Source organism: Pan paniscus, chromosome 21, assembly GCF_029289425.2.
Source record: "Pan paniscus chromosome 21, NHGRI_mPanPan1-v2.0_pri, whole genome shotgun sequence".
NCBI classification, from domain to species: Eukaryota; Metazoa; Chordata; class Mammalia; order Primates; family Hominidae; genus Pan; species Pan paniscus.
This window is the reverse complement of record NC_073270.2, coordinates 4,171,450-4,192,502: the sequence shown is the minus strand read 5'-3', so window position 1 is coordinate 4,192,502 and position 21,053 is coordinate 4,171,450. Positions and strand designations below refer to the sequence as shown.

Sequence of the window (21,053 nt, the reverse complement as noted above, 5' to 3'; positions counted from 1 at the left end):
TCCTGACCTCAAGTGATCTGCCTGCCTTGGCCTCCCAAAGTGCTGGGATTACAGGCATGAGCCACCAAGCCCAGCCTAAATTTTTTATTTTTTTATTTTTTAAGGGTTGGGCATTGATGGAGTTCCCGGTGATGAATAAGAGCTGAATGGGCCCAGGGCCTCAGCCCCACCCTACTGGCTTATTTAAAAGGCTATTACAGAGAATTCAGATGAAGAGATGCAGGGGGCGAGGTGTGGGGGAAGGGGCACAGAGCTTGTGTGCCCTCCCCGGGGTGTCACCCTCCAGGAACCCCCACATGTTCGGCTATTCAGAAGCTCCCCAAACCCTGGCCTTTTGGGTTTTTATGGAGGTCTCATTATGCAGGCATGATTGAATAAACCACTGGCCACTGGTTATCAATTGAACCTTCAGCCCTGCCCCTCCCTGGAGGTGTGGCGGGGGGTGGAGACCGAAAGTCCCAGTCCTCTAGTCCTGTCTTGGTCTTTCCATAACCAAGCTACCTAGATGCTGCCAGCCACCTCATTAGCACACAAAAAGACATCAGTGTGGAGTTTCTGAGGATTTTAAAGTTGTTTGCTAGGAAAGGGGTCAAAGACCAAATACACATGTTTTTTTTAATGAGACAGGGTCTCACACTGTTGCCCAGGCTGGAGTGCAGTGGCGCGATCACGGCTCACTGCAGCCTCCATTTCCCTAGGCTCGGGAATCCTCCCACCTCGGAATCCTGAGTAGCTGTGTCCACAGGCACGCACCACCATGCCCAGCAAATATTTGTATTTTTGTAGAGACAAGGTTTTGCCATGTTGCACAGGCTGGTTATGAAGTCCTGGGCTCAAGCGATCCCCCACCTTGGCCTTCCAAAGTGCTGGGATTACAGGTGTGAGCCACCTTGCCTGGAACCAGATATATACTTCACAGTATCACAGGTAGCTAAAGTAAAAAAAATGGCCAGAAAGTGTTGTGTGCACCCAGGACAAAATTCTGGAGGAGCTGAACAGGAAACACAGAGAGGTGCCCTGCCCCAAGCCTATGTACCCACCCCACCCAGGCAGCATGTGATTCTTCTTTGGAGTCCCCCATCAGTAGCCTGGGTGTTCCCTGCACAGGGGGGCTACATCCATGATCAACTGGCAAGGAGCAGGCAGGCCCCCAGCACCCCAGCCAGACATCTCCCACCCACAAGGAGGCTCAGGAGGCTGGGCAGGGACGCAGCACCTCCTGGGGATTTAACCCAGCCGGGGCTTGCAGGCAAGAGGGGAGTGAAGGAATGACACTCTGTCCTCACCCAGGGCCATCCTGCTGGATGGAGTCACAGGGACGGCAGGGGCCTCTCCAGAGCTGCCTGTGGGCACAGAAGCAAGCCTGGGGGTGCCCCACCAGCCTGAGCCCATCACACCCCCCTTGAAGATCCTTGGGGTTGAGCACGCTGACAAGGGAGCCACCTGGGGAAGTCCCTTCCAGGGAATGGTTTCGCCAGGGCACAGAGTAAGGGCATGTGGCATAAGCAGGGCCTCCCGAGGGGCCTGCAGCCCGCAGGCTGAACTGTGGCGATCAAGCCAAGTGGGGTCGAGGACTCCAGCCCCTCCCCACCATAAAAATGAACTGGCCATTGTAATTGTAAACCAACATTTTTGCAGCTCTGATGTGTAACAGCATAAGGCAAAAGCACTGGGCGTGCCACACTGCCCAGCCCCCAACCCAGCAAGGCTTCATGGAGGCCCTGGCACTACCTGCGGGTGGGGGGCAGCATGGATCCAGGGTGGAGGTCAGCCCACAATCCATGCCATTGAATGAGGCAAGAACTCGAGTGGAGATGTAACACTCCAGCTCACAGTGGCATCCGAATGCCTTCCACACCGTGCTACCCGTGTCCCCATCCCCACCCCCACCCAAAAAACTTCCTGCACCTGCCAAAGGAGACTGAGACAGACACCTGCCTGGGGCAGGGTTCAAAACAGATACAGCTGGTTTATTTTGGAAACAAGTCTCATCCAGAAATGTTATTTATTGCATTTAAAACCATGGAAGGCGATTTGCATGGTTCCTCCCCACGCCCTCACTCCCACCAAGTGCAGCTTTACCAGACAAGGTCCTTTCAGGACCCCAGGCCTGGGGGCTGTAGGAGAGAGCAGTGAATCCTAAGGGCAAGAGAATGGCGTCCACTTGCCAGAGTTTCTCAGAGCAGAGCCAGCTGCTCCTCCAGACAGGCCGGTGAGGCTACTCGACACCCTCACAAAGGGGAAACCCTGAAGGAAGTACTTCAAGGGGTGCCTCCCTGATGCGGGAGGTTTTGGGCTAGCCCTCCCCAGATCCCCGGCCTGAGGGGCCTCCTCCAGCTGCAGAAGTCAAGCTGCCAAACTGCCAAAGTACTCCTGCAGCTCCAGCAGGGCCCGGAAGCGATGGGAGACAGCGTTCTTCTCCGCCTTAGGCATCTCTGCGTACCTGAGGGGTGACAGTAGCAGCTCAGGGAGCCCAGATTCAGGAAGGAAGTGCACCCCCTCCCTACCCTACCTCATCTCATCCCTGGAGACCAAAGCTCACAGACCCCAAGGAAAGGGGAGTGGGGCGCAGCAGCTCCTGGCAGCCAGTGAATTTTTAAAAATCGGATGAAGTTTTCAATTCCCCTGTAGGCAGAAACCCCCATGAATGAGCATGGAGGGGTATTAAACTTGCTCTAGTGTGCCCAAAAGTCATTAAGGGAAGCTGGGGACAGGGGGGATGAGCTGCATGTTTGATCAGCTTTGTCATCTGTTGACAGGAAGCAGTGGGGCCTGACAGAGCAAACACAGCAGTCTCCTCTCATGCGCTGAGGGCGGGGGAGCACTTGAACAGCTGGCCAGGGGCCCGACCTCCATGCCAGCACCGCAGTGAGGTGAGAATCCTACACCCCGCCCGTGGCCTGCAGACTGCTCTGTGCAAGACGGCGGCCAGTAGCCACTAGCCAGGTGTGGCTATTTAAATGAATTAACGCTGAATAGAAATATTTCGTTTCTGGGTCTCACCGCATGCAAGTGCTCCACAGCCCCATATGGCTAGTGGCTGGTTCCACAATGTCCTCACCCCTGCTCGGGCTATTGTGGGGCCTCACACTGCGCTCCCTAAGGGCCCCTCCAGCTTGGAAAGCCTGATTCCAACAATGGCCCGTGCCTTGTGTGAACAAGGGGCGATTTGTGCGAACTACAGAGAACAACTGGTACTTGGAGGGCATAAAATAGTGCCCACCAGAGGCTGCAAAAGCCTGGACATTTTCCCAACCTAGATGGGGGTCAGAAAACGATGCCATAAAACTGTCAGATGTGGCCAGGCGCGGTGCCTCACGACTGTAATCCCAGCACTTTGGGAGGCCGAGGTGGGCGGATCACCTGAGGTCAGTTTGAGATCAGCCTGGCCAACATGGTGAAACCCCGTCTCTAACAAAAATAACAAAAATTAGCTGAGCACGGTGGTGCGTGCCTGTAATCTCAGCTAAGACAGGAGAATTGCTTGAACCTGGGAGGCAGAGGGTGCAGTGAGTTGAGATCACGCCGTTGCACTCCAGCCTGGGCAACAAGAGTGAAACTCCATCTCAAAAAAAAAAAAAAAAGTCAGATGTACAGCTTACAAGCCAAGGCCAGAAAGGCGAAACCACTGGCTACACAGCTGGTGTGGGGTGACCTGGAGCCTTAGAGACCAGGACTCTCAGTGCCATCTGGCTGCCTCCCCAACCATGGACTGGGCCACCCAGATTCCTAGTGTCCACCCCAGCAGAGCTGCCTGTGGCTGGAACAGCACCCTGGGAGCCTCCCCTGCCCATATCCGCATGCCTGCACTTGGGCGGGGCACTGGCCCAACCCAAACCATGGCTGTACCAACCCCACACCCCAGGGAAGAAAAGCAGGGCTCCTTACGTCTGCTCATATCCATCAGGCTGAAAGCAGGGGTCCCAGCCAAAGTCCTGGCAGCCTCTGGGTGCCACGATCTGGCCCTGCCACAGGAAAGGGGGGACAGGTGTGTAACTGGGTCCAGAGGACAAGCACGAGGAGGGCAGTGGCCAGTATGAGTTTGGTGAGTTTGTGAATTTGATTTGACCCAACTTACGCAAAGCGTAGTTGCAAGGCCCCTACAGCACCTGCAAATGTTTGCTGAATACAATAAAAAGCAGAGCGGGGCAGCTCTTCCCTCACACGCAGGGAGGAGGCAGGGACCCACAGGACCACCAGCACCTCCGGGGCCACACGCCCTCACCACACCCGGGACAAATTGGGACATCAGTGAAGAACAATGAGGCTACTTTGAAAGATAGACAGAAAGAAAGACAGAAAACGTTTTCTCCTAATAGGAAGCTGAGTACCCTGAACTCTGTGGACAAGCCAGATGCCGGCTGCTATGACAGCGTTCCTGAAAATACAAGGAAGACTTTAACAATAAGATGAAACACCGCAACAGGAAGCAGGTACCCACCTCCCCACTTCATGAACACATTAGTGAGTACAATACATACTGGCTGTAGTAGGGAAATTCCACAGTGAAAATGTTAGAAAAAGAACAAATTGTAATCCAGTGACATGAAATGTCATGTTGTTATCAAAGTAAAAAAAAAAAAAAGAAAAAGAAAATCTGGCCAGGCGCGGTGGCTCATGCCTGTAATCCCAGGACTTTGGGAGGCTGAGGTGGGAAGATCACTTGAGCCCAGGAAATTGAGACCAGCCTGGGCAACATGGCAAAGGCGAAACCCCATCTCTACAAAAAATACAAAAATTAGCCTAGCCTGGTGGTGTAAGCCTGTAGTCCCAGCTACTTGGTGGGAAGACTGCTTGAGCCCAAGAGGTCGAGGCTGCAGTGAGCTGTGATCCAGTCCGGGCGACAGACTGAGACAAACACTCCAAACAAACAAACACTCCAAAAAACAAACAAAAAAACCCAAAAGATTCTAACTGAAAAAAATACAAGGGACCAGGTGTGGTAGCTCACGCCTGTAATCTCAGCGCTTGGGGAGGCCGAGGAGGGAGGATGGTTTAAACCCAGGAGTTCGAGACCAGTCTGGGCAACACAGTCAGACCCTGTCTCTACCAATTTTTTTTTTTTTTTTTTTTTTAATTAGCCAGATGTGGTAGCTCGCACCTGAGGTCCTAGCTACTCGGAAGGCTGAGGTGGGAGGGTGACTTGAGCCTGAGAGATCAAGGCTGCTATGAACTGTAATCATGCCACTACACTCCAGCCTGGGTGACAAAGCAAGACCCTGTCTCAAAAACATTTTTTTTTACTCTTTAAAAAATACAATGGAGATGGTACATGATTGGGATTAGTCACATAAATGCCAAGTAATTTAGACCCAAAGGCAAATTCTGCTTCTGCCGTGAGGAGCTGCGTGACTAAGGCCAGTTACTGAACCTCAACCACGCAACAAATGTTTTTTGCTCACGCCTATAATCCCAGCTACTCGGGAGGCTGAGGCAGGAGAATTGCTTGAACCCAGGAGATGGAGGTTGCACTTTAAGAGAATGAGGCCAGCGGATCACTTAAGGTTGGGAGTTCAAGACCAGCCTGGGCAACGTAGGGAAACCCTGTCTCTACCAAAAATACAAAAATTAGCTGGGTGTGGTGGTACACGCCTGTAGTCCCAGTTACTCTCCGGGGTGGGAGATCACCTGAGCCTGGGAGGTGGAGGCTATCGTGAGCAGTGATAGGCAGTAGGGGGTGTTGAATACATCTCACGGAAGGAATAAGTTTGGGCAAATAATTAAGGTTTTTTTTTTTTTTTTTTTTTTGAGACTGGGTCTCACTCCGTCACTCCATGGCTGGAGTGCAGGAGTGCGATCATAGCTCACTGTCCCGTCAAACTCCGAGGCTCAGGTGATCCTCCCACCTCAGCCTCCCAAGTAGCTAGGACTACAGGTGTGCACCACCATGTCCGGCTATTTATTTATTTTTGAGACAGGGTCTGGCTATGTTACCCAGGCTGGTCTCAAACTCCTGGCCTCAAGCAATCCTCCTGCCTTTGCTTCGCAAAGTGCTGGGATTACATGTGTGAGCCTCTGTGCTCAGCCTCTTTTTTTTTTTTTTTTTTTTAGATGGAGTCTCACTCTTGTTGCCCAGGCTGGAGTGCAGTGGCGAGATCTCAGCTCACTGCAACCTCCGCCTCCTGGGTTCAAGTGATTCTCCTGCCTCAGCCTCCCCAGTAGCTGGGATTACAGGTGCCTGCCACCATGCCCAGATATTTTTTGTATTTTTAGTTGAGACGGGGTTTTGCTGTGTTATCCAGGCTGTTCTTGAACTCCTGACCTCAGGTGATCTGCCCGCCTCAGCCTCCCAAAGTGCTGGGATTACAGATGTGAGCCACCACGCCTGGCCTCATTTTAAAATTTTTTGCAAAGATGGGGTCTTGTTATGGTGTCCAGGCTGATCTTGAACACCTGGGCTCAAGAAAGCCTCCCGCTGGGGCCTCGAAAAGTGCTAGGATTACAGGTGTAAATCACCAAACCTGGCCAAGAATTAACATTCTATGCTTGAACCCTGGAGGCGGAGGTTGCAGTGAGCCGAGACGACACCACTGCACTCCAGCCTGGGCAACACAGCAAGACTTTGTCTCAAAAAAAAAAAAAAAAAAGAATTAAGATTCTATTATACATAAACATGAAAAGCTGGAAAGGCTGAGAGATAGTCAAGCACCTTGGCAGTTGGATAAGGAAATCTGAGCTCAGAGAAGTCTGGGCTATAGATGTAGCTTTGATCCAAGTGTGGTTTCTTACTAACAAAAAATAAATAAATAAATAAAATAAATAGAAAAAAATAGCTTTGGGAATTGTCACCTTCAGTTTGCACTTCTGGGTCTATCAGGCCTCAGGAGCTGTTAGCCAACTGTTTCCCTGAAACAACAGCCTCAGGGGTCAAACAGGTTTCAGAATTGACAACACTTCCATTGTCCTGCCCAGGGGCACCCCTCAGCAAGGCGTAGGCAACTACTCTGGCCCCAGGGAACCCTTTCCACCACCCTCCTAGGATTGACAGCACTTCTACCTATGCTGCCCAGGGGAGCCTCTCAGCAAGGCACAGATATCTCTGACCCCAAGGCGCCCTTCCCACCACCCTCCCGCAGACTCGGGTCGGTCGGCTCAGGTCGCGGCACCCCCTGGCGGCGCGCGGCGGGAACTGCATCAAGGTGGGTACGCACCGAGGTCCGGCCCCTGAACAGGCGCACGGGCTGGCTTGGGTCCCCGGTGCTGAGTGCAAACGTGCAGAGCGCATAGGCTGACTTGTCCTCGAACCCGGCCAGGAGCTGGTGGAGACCTGCGGGTGGGCAGTGAGGGCTCAGTGCATCCCTAATGGCCAACTCCCACCCCCACTCCCAAGACGCCCACTAAGGGTGGGGAGGGAGGAATTCCCTAAAAGGGGAAATTAGGTCTCAATTGGGGTAGCGGGGGCGGCAGAGCCCAAGGCAGTGGGACTAGGCTTGAAATGGAAGTCTCTGGGCATTCTCGCTTCCCTCTGGCACAGGCTGACGATACAAGGCTTTATTTAAAGTCAGAAAACTAGCCAATGCAGTGTGGACCTTGTTTGATTTCCTGATTCAAAACTAACCAACTGTAGGCCGGGCGTGGTGGCTCATGCCAGTAATCCCAGCACTTTGGGAGGCCGGGTCGGGCAGATTATGAGGTCAGGAGATCGAGACCATCCTGGCTAACACGGTGAAACACCGTCTCTACTAAAAATACAAAAAAATTAGCCGGGCGTGGTGGCTGATGCCTGTAGCTCCAGCTACTCGGGAGGCTGAGGCAGGAGAATGGTGTGAACAAGGGAGGCGGAGCTTGCAGTGAGCCGAGATCGGGCCACTGCACTCCAGCCTGGGCGACAGAGGGAGACTCCATCTCAGGAAAGAAAAAACAAAAAACAAAAAAAAACACAAAAACTAACCAACTGTAATAGGCACTTTTTCTACAACCAAGGAAATCCAAAAAATGATTATGTAATATTTAAAAATGATTATATTTTACTTGTTTAACAGTTTTTAAATTTTTCACCTTTTAGAAATACAGTGGCTGCACTCGGTGGCTCATACCTGTAATCCCAACACTTTGGGAGGCCAAGGCGGGTGGGTTGCTTGAGCTCAGGAGTTTGATATCAGCCCCAGCAACATAGCAAGACCTCACCTCTACAAAAAACACAAAAATTAGCTAGGCATGGTGGCTTACACCTGTAGTCCCAGCTCCTCAGGAGGCTAAGGTGGGAGGATGGCTCGAGCCCTGATGGTGGGCAGTGAGCCGAGATTGAGCCACTGCACTCCAGCCTGGGCAACACAGGGAGACCCTTGTCTCCAAAAAAAATTAAAACAAATAAAAATAAAAATAAACACAAGCTGAAGAACTTACTGATGATATGATGTCTGTGATATGCCTTAAAATACTGCACTGAGGAAAAATAAGGGGGGTTGCAGATGTCACAAAATAGGCCTTGTGCTGATAACCCTGGAAGCTGGTTGATGGCAACTGAGGTTCATTATTCTACTATGCTTTTTTAAATTGACAAATAATAACTGTATATATTTATGCCCATTATCCTATTGTGATATTCTACTATGCAGGTTTGAAATGCTCTATAATGTAAAGTGTTTTTAAAAGCACATAAAGACGGGTGCGGTAACTCATGCCTGTAATCTCAGCATTTTGGAAGGCCGAGGTGGGTGGATCACCTGAGGTTAGGAATTCGAGATCAGCACGGCCAACGTGGTGAAACCCTGTCTCTACTAAAAATACAAAAATTAGCTAAGCGTGGTGGCGGGCACCTGTAATCCCAGCTACTTGGGAGGCTGAGGCAGGAGAATCACTTGAACTCAGGAGGCAGAGGTTGCAGTGAGCCAAGATCACGCCACTGCACTCTAGCCTGGGCGATGGAGTGAGGTTCTGTCTCAAAAAAATAAAATAGGCTGGGAGTGGTGGCTCACGCCTGTAATCCCAGCACTTTGGGAGGCCGAGGTGGGACCACCTGAGGTCAGGAGTTTGAAACTAGCCTGGCCAACATGGCGAAACTCCGTGTCTACTAAAAATACAAAAATTAAGCCGGGCTCAGTGGATCATGCCTGTAAACCCAGCACTTTGGGAGGCTGCAATGGGTGGATCGCCTGAGGTCAGGAGTTCGAGACCAGCCTGGCCAATATAGTGAAACCCCTCTACAAAAAATACAAAAAATTAGCTGGTCGTGGTGGCAGGTGCCTGTAATCCCAGCTACTAGGGAGGCTGAGGCAGGAGAATCGCTTGAACCCGGGAGGCGGAGGTTGTAGTGAGCCGAGATCGTGCTATTGCGCTCCAGCCTGGGCAACAAGAGTGAAACTTGTCACACACACAAAAAAAGGCCAGGCATGGTAACTCACACCTGTAATCCCAGCACTTTGGGAGGCCGAGGCAGGCGATCACGAGGTCAGAAGATTGAGACCATCCTGGCCTACATGGTGAAATCCCAACGCTACTAAAAATACAAAAATTAGCTGGGCATGGTGGCACGTGCCTGTAGTCCCAGCTACTCAGGAGGCTGAGGCAGGAGAATCGCTTGAATCCGGGAGGTGGAGGTTGGAGTGAGCCGAGATCATGCCACTGCACTCCAGCCTGGGCGACAGAGCAAGACTTTGTCTCAAGAAAAAAAAAAAAAAAAAAAAAACTTAGCCAGCGTGCTGGCGCATGCCTGTAATCCCAGTTGCTTGGGAGGCTGAGGCAGGAGGATCGCTTGAACCAGGGAGGCAGAGGTTGCAGTGAGCCGAGATTGACGCACTGCACCCCAGCCTGGGCGACAGTGAGACTCCATCTCAAAAATATAAATAAGTAAACAAATAGGCTGGGTATTGTGACTCACACCTGTAATCCCAGCACTTTGGGAGGCCAAGGTAGGGGGATCACTTGAGGTCAGGTGTTCGAGACTGGCCTGGCCAACATGGTGAAACCCCCTCTCTACTAAAAATACAAAAATTAGCAGGGCGTGGTGGTGGGCGCCTGTAATCCCAGCTACTTGGAAGGCTAAGGCAGGAGAATCGCTTGAACCCAAGAGGCAGAGGTTGCAGTGAGTCGAGATCACACCAGTGTACTCCAGCCTGGGCAACAGAGTGAGACTCTGTCTCTAAATAAATAAAAGCACATAAAGAGGGGACATTTTGGCTTGCAACTGTGGGTGACAGGATATGCACTGCTGGGGTCCAGGAGGGGCAGTCCTCCAATTCCCAGGGCAGACCCTGGCTAAGGCAGTCACAAGGGCCAAGTTCCTCTTGAAACCCAGAATTAAGTACAGCCCCTTTGTTCCTCAACCCTACAGCTCCCATCATCCCTCCCCCACACAGTGCTCTCTGGAGTACAGGGTATGAGCTGCAGGTGCTAGATGGGGAAAATGAGGTGGAGGCTCCATGGTGGGGGCTAGAACCTGGGACTCCTGATTACTAGTTGGGGTCCCTCCCCTAGACAAAGCCCAGATTCTCATTCCCAACAGATCCAGGGAAGAAACAAAGCGGATAATACCTTCAGGCTTTAACTTCTCCAGAAACCACTTTCTGCAAGAGAAATAAAGGACAGTCAGACACCAGGAGCAGCTGGATCTTCTTACTACCTTTTCCAGGCTGTTCCCTATTGACAGCCAAGGGGAAATGAAAAAGAATGCCTCCAAGGGCCAGGCGAGGTGGGTCCCGCCTATAATCCCAGCACTTTGGGAGGCTAAGGCAGGCGGATCGCTTGAGCTCAGGAGTTTGAGAAAAGCTTGGACAACATAGCAAAATCCTATCTGTACAAAAAATGCAAAAAAACTGGCTAGGCATGTGCCTGCAGTCCCAGCTACTTGGGAGGCTGAGGCAGGCGGATAGCTTGAGCCCAGGGAGTGAGCTGTGATCACACCACTGCACTCCTACCTCAGCGACAGACTGAGACCCTGTCTCACACACCAAAAATAAATAAATACAGGCCGGGCGCGGTGGCTCATGCCTCTAATCCCAGCACTTTGGGAGGCCGAGGAGGGCGGATCACGAGGTCAGGAGATGGAGACGATCCTGGCTAACATGGTGAAACCCCGTCTCTACTAAAAATACAAAAAATTAGCCAGGTGTGGTGGTGGGCGCCTGTAGTCCCAGCTACTCGGGAGGCTGAGACAGGAGAATGGCGTGAACCCGGGAGGCAGAGCTTGCAGTGAGCAGAGATCGCACCACTGCACTCCAGCCTGGGCGACAGAGCGAGACTCTTGTCTCAAAATAAAATAAAATAAAAAATAATTTAAAAATTAAAAATAAATAAATAAATACAAAAAATTAGCTGGGTGTGGTGACGCACACCTGTAGTCCCAGTTACCCAGGAGGCTGAGGTGGGAAGATCACCTGAGCCTGGGAGGTGGAGACTGCAGTGAGCTATGATCATGCCACTGCACTCCAGCCGTCTGGGTAACAGAGAGAGACTGTATCAAAAAAAAAAAAAAAGAAAAGAAAGGAAGAAAGAAATCAAGTTTTAGATTCCAACTTCCTTGTTTTCTCTTTCCTGAAATTAATCTACCTATGAATGTACTTCTCAAATGCGTGGGGTCCCCTTTACCATCTCCACTTACAGGTCGCATTCTCACACTTTACAAAAGAAAGGCATGCTTCTCCTATCCCGTCTTTCCTTGGGACAACGTGAAAGGCTGTTGATGCTAAGACAGGGAATGACCTGCAGTATCAGGTACCTCATCATTTTGCAGTTCTGGTGGTTTTGGGCCTGAGGCCCTGTAAGGGGGTGGAGGTAATCACTCACATGTAGGGGCCGGGGAGCCCTCCAAGGGCATTGAAGCACAGACAGGTGTCCTCAACCAGCACGGGCCCCTGTACCTGCAGCACAAAGACATACAGCCCTGAGACCCATGATCACCATCCCCACCTGGAACGTCCAGGTCACCCGGGTCACCCAGGCTGGGGCCAGCCCTCAGCTAGCTGAGATCTGTGGCAGACAGCGCCATGGGAGCTGCCCTCGGCCAATCTCTTAACTTTGGCCAATCTCTTATCTTATGAGGACACCAAGCTTTGGCTGATTGTAAAGCTTGCTCCAGGCACAGCAATGGGAGAGCTGGGATTTGCACTCAGCCTGACTCTCCGCAGCGTGCTTTCTCAGTTCCACGAACATGTGTGAATGCAGCGGTGGATGTGTGTGGGGAGGATGTAGGGCTGGAATCCATTGTCTGAGCATTTGGGGGAAGGGGAGTCTGTGTGTACGTGGGAGTGTATGGTGGTGGTCTGGGGGAGATACCATGTATTCAAGGCTGGCAAAGGAAGGCAGTGTTCCAAAGCCAATATTAACTGAACCCTAGAGGACTCAACAAACTGTGTCTACTCTATTGTTTCTAGCAGGCGCAGGCCCCGGAAGCTACCTGGACAAGAAGAGCAAGTGTGGGACAAGGGCAGGGCAAGCACCTGGCGAACTGCCTCCTGACATTTCTGTATGGAAATCTCATCCGGCTCCCCCTGGTACTCCGGCACTTATCAGGGAAACAGACACACAGAAAGTCAGGTCACAGGAAGACAGAGAAATCCAACCATCTTTTAAAAATAAAACAAAACAGAGACATACGGTCAATTTTCTGTGCCACCAAAGTGCATGGAAACTTATCTCCTAGAATCTGAACGACCTGTTCCAAGAGAAAAGAGAACATTTATCACCATCTAGTGATTCTCCATGTGAGCACGTGAGCTGTCATCCGCCTTTCTCATCGATAACTCTGCTGCCCATCTCCTAAAGCTTACCATCTCAGGCCTGTGGGCCTCACCCCGGCTTTCAGGGTCCCACCCCAGCAAGCCAGCCCCTTCCATCTCCTTGCTTCTCTATCTCTTCTACGTCAGGTCTCTGCTTGTGCTAAGCCCCCATCCAGAACACCCTCTTCTCTTCTCAATGCTCCCAGAAACCCTAGCCATCTTCCTAGATCAGGAATTCTCTATCAGAAGATACCCAGAATTCAGGAGGGCTGTGAACATGGATTGGAAAAAAAAATCTTTATTCTTAGTAACCCTTAATTGAAATGTAGTATCTTTTTCAATTATGAATATAGGTAACAAACCAAAATATTACTAGCCGTTCCTGTGACTTTTAACCCTACTAAAATCACAGATGTTGTTATAACTCATTACAATTGCTGCAGGTATCTCAAAATATCATTTATCTTGATATTTTAAAATTAAGGGGCTGGGTGCTGTGGCTCACGCCTGTAATCTCAGCACTTTTGGAGGCCAAGGTGGGCAGATTGCTTGAGCCCAGAAGTTTGAGACTAGCTTGAGCAACATGGCAAAACCCCATCTTTACAAAAAATACAAAAATTAGCTGGGCATAGTGGCATGTGCCTGAAGTTCCAGCTACTCAAGAGGCTGGGGCAGGAGGATTGCTTGAGCACAGAAGGTTGAGGCTACAGTGAGCCAAGATTGCACCATTGCACTCCAGCCTTAGGCGACAGAGTGAGACTCCGTCTCAAAAAAAAAAAATTAAGATAATTACTCATACATTGGTAGATTGAATCCTTTAATGCCTTAATAAAGTATATATAACTAAATCACAAATATTTGTAACCTTTTGATAATTGTACTTCACTTTAGTTGACTTCCTTTGTAATCCTATATATATATTTTTTTTTTGAGAGAGGGTCTCTCTCTCTGTCACCCAGGCTGGAGTACAGTGGCACAAACACAGCTCACTAGAGCCTCAACCTCCTGGGCCCAAGAGATCCTCCTCCCATGTACCTAGAACCACAGGTGGCCCAGGTGCCATGCTTAGGCCAATTATTTGTAGAGCTAGGGTCTCACTTTGTTGCCCAGGCTGGTCTTGAACTCCTCGGCTCAAGAGATCCTCCTTGAGCCTCAGTCTCCCAAAGTGCTGGGATTACAGGTATGAACCACAGTGCCCAGCCTATAATACCATGTATTTTATTTTGTACATTTGAAACTATTTTCCTGAGAAAGATTCCATAGGTTTCCTCAGTCTGCCAATGGCATACCACTAGTTAAGACTACCCGTTCGGCCAGGCGCGGTGGCTCACGCATATAATCTAACACTTCGGGAGGCCCAGGCGGGCGGATCACCTGAGGTTGGGAGTTCGAGACCAGCCTGACCAACATGGAGAAACCCCATCTCCACTAAAAATACAAAAATTAGCTAGGTGTGGTGGCACACACCTGTAGCCCCAGCTACCAGGAAGGCTGAGGCATGAGGATTGCTTGAACCCAGGAGGCGGAGATTGCAGTGAGTTGAGATCGTGCCACTGCACTCCAGCCTGGGCAACAGAGTGAGACTTTGTTTAAACAAACAAACAAAACAAAACAAAACAAAAACACAGCTGGGCTAGGTGGTTCACGCCTGTAATTCTAGCACTTTGAAAGGCCGAAACGGGTGGAGGGTGGATCACTTGAGGTCAGGGGTTAGAGACCAGTCTGGCCAACATGACGAAATCCCGTTTCTACTAAAAATACAAAAATTAACCAGGCGTGGTGACGCATGCCTGCAATCCCAGATACTCGGGAGGCTGAGGCAGGAGAATTGCTTGAACCCAGGAGGCGGAGATTGCAGTCAGCAGAGATCGCACCACTGCACTCCAGCCTGGGCGACAGAGTGAGACTCTGTCTCAAAGAAAAAAAAAAAAAAAAGACTACCTGTTCTAGGCCAAGTGTTCAAGTCCATGTTCTCCAAGGAGTCTCCCTTGGCTACTCTAGTGCCTTCTTCTTCTTCTTCTTCTTTTTTTATTTGAGACAGAGTCTCACTCTGTCACTCAACTTTTACCCAGGCTGGAGTACAGTGGCGTCATCTCAGCTCACTGTAACCTCCGCTTCCTAGGTTCAAGCGATTCTCCTGTCTCAGCCTCCCGAGTAGCTGGGACTACAGGCATGTGCCACCATGCCCAGTTAATTTTTGTATTTTTAGTAGAGATGGAGTTTCATGATATTGGCCAGGCTGGTCTTGAACTCCTGATCTCAGATGATCTGCCCACCTCAGCCTCCCAAAGTGCTGGGATTACAGGCGTGAGGCACTGCACCCAGGTTCCAGCTCCTTCTTTAAATGAGGGCAATATTCTCAGCCAGAGGTTTGGGGTCTCATGCCCACTGTCCTGCATGGGCTCTGTTCAGGGTGGACTGCCTGACTGGTCTGGCCTCAGGATCCCAAACCTTTTTTCAGCAAAAGGCTCTGGTTCCTGAGAAGGCCACTCAGTCCTGGCACCAAAGTGACATCAGTCCCTCCCTACACTACAGGCAAATGTAGGTGTCCCTAGTGATTACACCCCACTGGTCTGACTCAGACATATCCAGTGGGTGTCATCCTGATCCCCCACACATGACCCCCACTCCATGGCTATGGCTGATTGAACAGGGGCAAACTCTTGATTCAAGCAAAGCCAGTCGGAGCTGATATCTGGTAGAAGCCTCATTGTTCCATCCCCCAGCAGGGAAGAAAGGGGAAAGATATGAACAGGAATAGGGATCAGCATCCAGAGAGAACAAGGACAAGTCAGCTTCTTGAGAGAACTTCAGGTCCTGTGGGACACGATAACACTATATTCCCACAGGAGTCATCTGGTGGCTTACATGAGCTCCCTGTGTGTTTCTGTTACTTGCTAGCCACAAAGTCCCTGCAAACAGAAACTTTAGATCCACTGCCTCCTTTACTCCTCCTCTCTATAGCGCTGTGAAGCAAATGTCCTGCATCATCCCCATTTCACACACGCGAAAAGAGGTTAGAACATTTCAGGACGGTGGTGGGGCACGGACTGCTCAGTGTGGAACTCCGTCCCACGCCCTCTCTGGGTCCTGCTAGCCCTGGCCCAGCAGCGGGATGTGGATAAGTCCCAGAAGAGTGTCGGGACACTGGGTTGGGGTCTACTTCAATAGGTGACCTTCGGGGCGGTTGTTGAGAGCCCCGCTACTCCTCCGGGTCCCGCAGTCGCTGACCACACAAGCCCTGTGTCGGGATCTGTCGAGACCCTCGTTCCCTCGCCAACCCCGGGGCGTCCCGATTCTGCAGCCACTCCCTTCTTGCGCCCCAGCTTTTCCACACGGCCGGGTCAGGACCCATTCTTCCGGGCTGAATTCCGTTCTCTCTCCATGCCTCCTCCCACGTGCTTCCCTCCTCCCGGAAGCCCCTTCTCCGCCCTATTCCCAGCCGCCTCCCAGTCAGCCCCCAACACCCTCCCGGCACCTCCTCCAGCTTCTTGGCGTTCCCCGTTACAAACACGATCTTCTTCCCCACCAATGAGGCCGCCATGGTGATCCCCGGTTACCCAGCTGAGCCACCGAAAACTCCTTGGCGTCCAGTGACAGAAAACTTCCGGCTGGTGGCGGAAGTGAACGGCTCAGTTTCCGGCCAGGGGTCCCGGGGAAAGCCGACCCGGACCCCAAGGCGCGTATCGGGCGAGTGGGCTCGCGGTGGCGGCCTAGCCCACGGCGTCCGATTTGCTGGGGGCCTCCCGAGCTTGGAGATTGAGTGACCCATCCCTCCTGCCTAAGGGACGCTATCTTCAAGAACCGGAAGAGACCACTCCCACCCCCACCCCGCCCCTGCTTTCGCTCTTCTCTGCAATGGGGCCCCCGAAAGGAGAAGACTGCAGCCCTGTGATCCTGGAGGTTTGCGCTCTCCTATGCTGTCTCAAAAAACTGCCTCCTTCTAGGCAAGGGCTTCCAAACCCTCATCCTGATCTCACCTTCAGCCTTACCCGCCAGCTATGATCCACTCGACTGTGAACTTAAACTCGGCATAGCCTAAAACAAGCCCAAACTTCTCACCCGTTTTCACTCCTAGGCTTGAGAGCTCAGTATGTAGAGTTCCTCACTTCCTCATCCCTCCAGCCTCTCAAATCTATCACCCCTTCTCCGTGGCCACCGTTTCAGCCAGATCTTTGCATTCCAAACACAACAGAAAGTAGGAAGTGCCCTCTCAAAGGTGGGTCTGCTGAACCTCTGCTGCCACTCTCTTTGCAGCAAGTCATCTGACTCCCTCCTCCAGAGACTCAGCCCTCTGCCCCCCGCCTGGAACCCTGTGTCAGTACCTCTTGAATGGCCACTTCTGCCCATGGACAAGAAAGGGAGTCTGAGTTCTTACCAAGCTCCTCAGGCCATTCTGATGCACATCAAAGTGTGGGAAAGCCCGGTGGCTCACGCCTGTAATCCCAGCACTTTGGGAGGCTGAGGCGAGTGGATCACCCGAGGTCAGGAGGCTGAAACCAGCCTGACCAACATGGAGAAACCCCGTCTCTACCAAAAAGTACAAAATTAGCTGGGCATGGTGGTGCATGCCTGTAATCCCAGTTCAGAGAATTCAGGATTCAGGAGAATCGCCTGAATTCGGGAGGTGGGGGTTGCAGTGAGCGGAGATCGTGCCATCGGACTCCAGCCTGGGCAACAAGAGCAAAACTGCACCTGAAAAAGAAAAAAAATGTGTGGGAACCACTGCTTTGGGTGGTGACCTGTTTTCTTTTATTGAAGCAGAAACACTAACCATTATGCAGAGTCCCTAGAGGAGTGGCCATGGGGATTTGGGGGCAGAGGAGGGCTTGGAGGACATCAGTTACCCCAAGGAGCCTGAAAAGAAGAAAAACAGCCCACCTTACATGGATGCCTTTCTTGGATCTTAGCCAGCTCAAGCCCCAGCTCAGGAAAACCTTCCCTGAGCTCCCTTTCATCTGCTTGCATAGCACTGACCTCTGCACTGCAAATAGATATTCATTTGTGTGATTCTGTTTTCTCTTCTAAAAATCCTAATGGTAAAAACCATATCTGTTTTTGCTCACCTCTCTTTTTCTTTTCTTCTTCTTTTTTTTTTTTTTTTTTTTTTGAGACGGAGCCTTGCTTTAGTCACCTGGGCTGGAGTGCAATGGCATGATCTTGGCTCACTGCAACCTCTGTCTCCTGGGTTGAAGCGATTCTCCTGCCTCAGCCTCCTGAGTAGCTAGGACTACAAGCACCCCCCACGACGCCCAGCTAATTTCTGCATTTTTAGTAGAGACGGGGTTTCACCATGTTGGCCAGGCTGGTCTCGAACTCCTGACATCATGATATGCCCACCTCGGCCTCCCTAAGTGCTGGGATTACAGGCATCAGCCACTGTGTTTTTGTTGTTGTTGTTGTTGTTGTTGTTTTGAGATGGAGTCTTGCTCTTGTCGCCCAGGCTTGAGTGCAGTGGCACGATCTCGGCTCACTTCAACCTCCAACTCCCGGGTTCAAGGGATTCTCCTGCCTCAGCCTCCTGAGTAGCTGGGATTACAGACATGCACCACCACACCCAGTGAATTTTTGTACTTTTAGTAGAGGTGGGGTTTCACCATGTTGACCAGGCTGGTCTCAAACTCCTGACCTCAGGAGATCCCTCCACCTCAGCCTCCCAAAGTGCTGAGATTACAGGCTTGAGCCACGGTGCCCAGCCTCACCTCTCATTCTTAAATCCCAGCTCCTGGTACATAGTAGGTGTTCTGTAATGTAAGATCATAACCAGCTTGGGCACAGTGGATCACTTGATCCCAGGAGTTCAAGACAAGGCTAGACAACATGGTGAAACCCAGTCTCTACAAAAAATACAAAAAATTAGTTGGGCTTGGGGGCACACACCTGTAGTCACAGCTGTTTAGGAGGCTGAGGTGGGAGGATCACGTGAGCCTGGGAAGTCGAGGCTGCAGTGAGCCAAGAGTGCCACTGTACTCTAGCCTGGGTCATGTGAGTGAGACCCTGTCTCAAAAAACCAACAAACAAAAAGATCACAACTGACATCTATAATTACAAGTCCATAGATAACTTTCTTTTTAATTCTTTTATTTATTTATTTATTTTGAGATGGAGTCTTGCTCTGTTGCCCAGGCTGAAGTACAGTGGTGTGGTCCCGGCTCACTGCAACCTCTGCATATTGGGTTCGAGCAGTTCTCCCACCTCAGCCTCCTGAGTAGCTGGGACTCCAGGCATGCACCACCATGCCCGGTTAATTTTTGTATTTTTCTTCTTTTTTTTTTTTTTTTTTTTTTTTGAGACAGTCTCACTCTGTCGCCCAGGCTGGAGTGCAGTGGTGCGATCTCAGCTCACTGCAAGCTCCGCCTCCCGGGTCCCCACCATTCTCCTGCCTCAGCCTCCCAAGTAGCTGGGACTACAGGCGCCCACCACCACGCCTGGCTAATTTTTTTGTATTTTTAGTAGAGACAGGGTTTCACCATGTTAGCCAGGATGGTTTTGATCTCCTGACCTTGTGATCCGCCTGCCTCAGCCTCCCGAAGTGCTGGGATTATGGGCATGAGCCACCACACCCGGCTAATTTTGTATTTTTAGTAGAGATGGGGTTTCTCCATGTTGGTCAGGCTGGTCTCAAACTCCCGACCTCAGGTGATCCACCCACCTCGACCTCCCAAAGTGTTGGTTGGGATTATAGGCGTGAGCCCCGGTGCCCGGCTTTTTTTTTTTTTTTTTTTTTTTTTTGAGACTGAGTCTCACTCTGTTGCCCAGGCTGGAGTGCAATAGTGTGATCTCGGCTCACTGCAACCTCTGCCTCCCGGCTTCAAGAGATTCTCCTGCCTCAGCCTCCCAAGTAGCTGGGATTATAGGCACCCACCACCACGCCAAGCTAATTTTGTATTTTTAGTAGAGGCAGGGTTTCACTGTGTTTGTCAGGCTGGTCTCAAACTCCTGAGTTCAGGTGATCCACCCACCTCAGCCTCCCAAAGTGCTGGGATTACAGGTGTGAGCCACCTTGCCCAGCCCATATTTTTTCTTTTTCTTTTTCTTTTTCTTTCTTTCTTTTTTTTTTTTTTTTTTTTGAGACAGAGTCTTGCTCTGTCGCTCAGGCTGGTGTGCAGTGGTGCAATCTTGGCTCACTGCAACGTCCGCCCCCTGGGTTCAAGTGATTCTCCTGCCTCAGCCTCCCGAGTAGCTGGGATTACAGGCATGTGCCACCACGCCCCACTCATTGTTTGTATTTTTAGTAGAGACAGGATTTCATCATGTCAGCTAGGCTGGTTTTGAACACTTGACCTGAAGCGATCCACCCACCTCGGCCTCCCAAAGTGCTAGGATTACAGGGGAGAGCCACCTAGTCTGGCCCATATTTTTTCAAATCCCTTTCTCACCATTGTTCTTTGGTCCTGAATTTATTTTTATTTATTTTTATTTTCTGAGACAGGGTCTCACTCTATCACCCAGGCTGGAGTGCACTGGCATGATCATGGCTCACTGCAGCCTCGACCTCCCTGGGCTCAGGTGATCTTCCCACCTCATCCTCCCAAGTACCTGGAATCACAGGTGCATGCCACCACACCTGGCTAATTTTTGTATTTTGTAGAGACAGGGTTTCATCATGTTGCCCAGGCTGGTCTTGAACTCCTAGGCTCACCTCTACCTAGACTTCCCAAAGTATTGGGTTAACAGACGAGCCTCTGTGCCTGGCTCCTGAAATAATCTTTACTTCTGTTATCATGTATACAAAAAGCTTAATAAATTCCAGTACTGCCCTCCCCTCCCCTCCCACCTCAAAAGAAAGAAAGAAAGAAATTCAATGTCACAGATATAGCAAAACCCCAACCCGCTTCCCTCCTCCTAGAGGTAATCGCTATCCTGAAGTTGGTGTGCATCAGTCCCAAGCCTCTTTTCGTACTTTTTCCACGGTTGTTTCCATAAACACTATGTGGGATTGTTTAGTGATTTTTAAAACATATATAGTCCGGGCGCGGTGGCTCACGCCTGTAATCCCAGCACTTTGGGAGGCCAAGGTGGGTGGATCACGAGGTCAGGAGTTCGAGACCAGCCTGGCCAACACAGTGAAACCCCATCTCTACTAAAAATACAAAAATTAGCCGGGCGTGGTGGCGGGCGCCTGTAATCCCAGCTACTCGGGAGTCTGAGGCAGGAGAATCGCTTGAACCCGGGAGGTGGAGGTTGCAGTGAGCCGAGATCGCACCCCCGCACTCCAGCCTGTGCGACAGGCTGTCCGTCTCAAAAAAAAAACATACATAGATGTTTTCTACTGGACATACCGTCTGCTATAATTTCCTCTTAACATTGTGGGTTTCTTTACACCCCCCAAACTCATTTTAATGTTTGACATTAAAGCCTCTCTGTGATGTGCCGCTGGGCGGGGCTCCGAGTAGT

The 21,053-nt window shown here is 50.9% G+C and overlaps 1 protein-coding gene across 4 annotated transcripts; it reads right to left on the bottom strand.

Moving 5' to 3' along the window:
- Nucleotides 1-1,949: 1,949 nt before the first annotated feature.
- Nucleotides 1,950-17,352, bottom strand: ITPA (inosine triphosphatase). 4 transcript variants are annotated; one of them, XM_063601021.1, is made up of 9 exons: nt 16,135-16,412; nt 12,535-12,592; nt 12,378-12,442; nt 11,725-11,798; nt 10,474-10,505; nt 7,152-7,267; nt 4,332-4,378; nt 3,889-3,965; nt 1,950-2,443 (listed from the first exon to the last, which is right to left on the bottom strand). In XM_063601021.1, exons 1-9 carry the CDS (start codon nt 16,198-16,200, stop codon nt 2,262-2,264), a joined length of 717 nt encoding a protein of 238 aa, XP_063457091.1. In that variant the 5' UTR covers nt 16,201-16,412; the 3' UTR covers nt 1,950-2,261. The 4 variants fall into 4 exon arrangements, with proteins under 4 accessions (XP_063457091.1, XP_054961078.1, XP_003821353.2 ...); XM_055105103.2 differs by lacking the exons at nt 4,332-4,378; nt 16,135-16,412 and adding an exon at nt 17,035-17,352; XM_003821305.7 differs by lacking the exon at nt 4,332-4,378 and having other exon boundaries at nt 16,135-16,462.
- Nucleotides 17,353-21,053: the final 3,701 nt, after the last annotated feature.

Bases quoted from the DNA above. Each gene is read 5' to 3' on its own strand.
- ITPA (XM_063601021.1), bottom strand. From the start codon at position 16,200: ATGGCGGCCTCATTGGTGGGGAAGAAGATCGTGTTTGTAACGGGGAAC. The intron at 12,443-12,534 runs GTATGTCTCTGT...TTCCCTGATAAG, and splicing joins GGTGGCACAGAAAATTGACC to TGCCGGAGTACCAGGGGGAG. The intron at 10,506-11,724 runs GTGAGTGATTAC...TTTCTCTTGCAG, and splicing joins GGGCTCCCCGGCCCCTACAT to AAAGTGGTTTCTGGAGAAGT.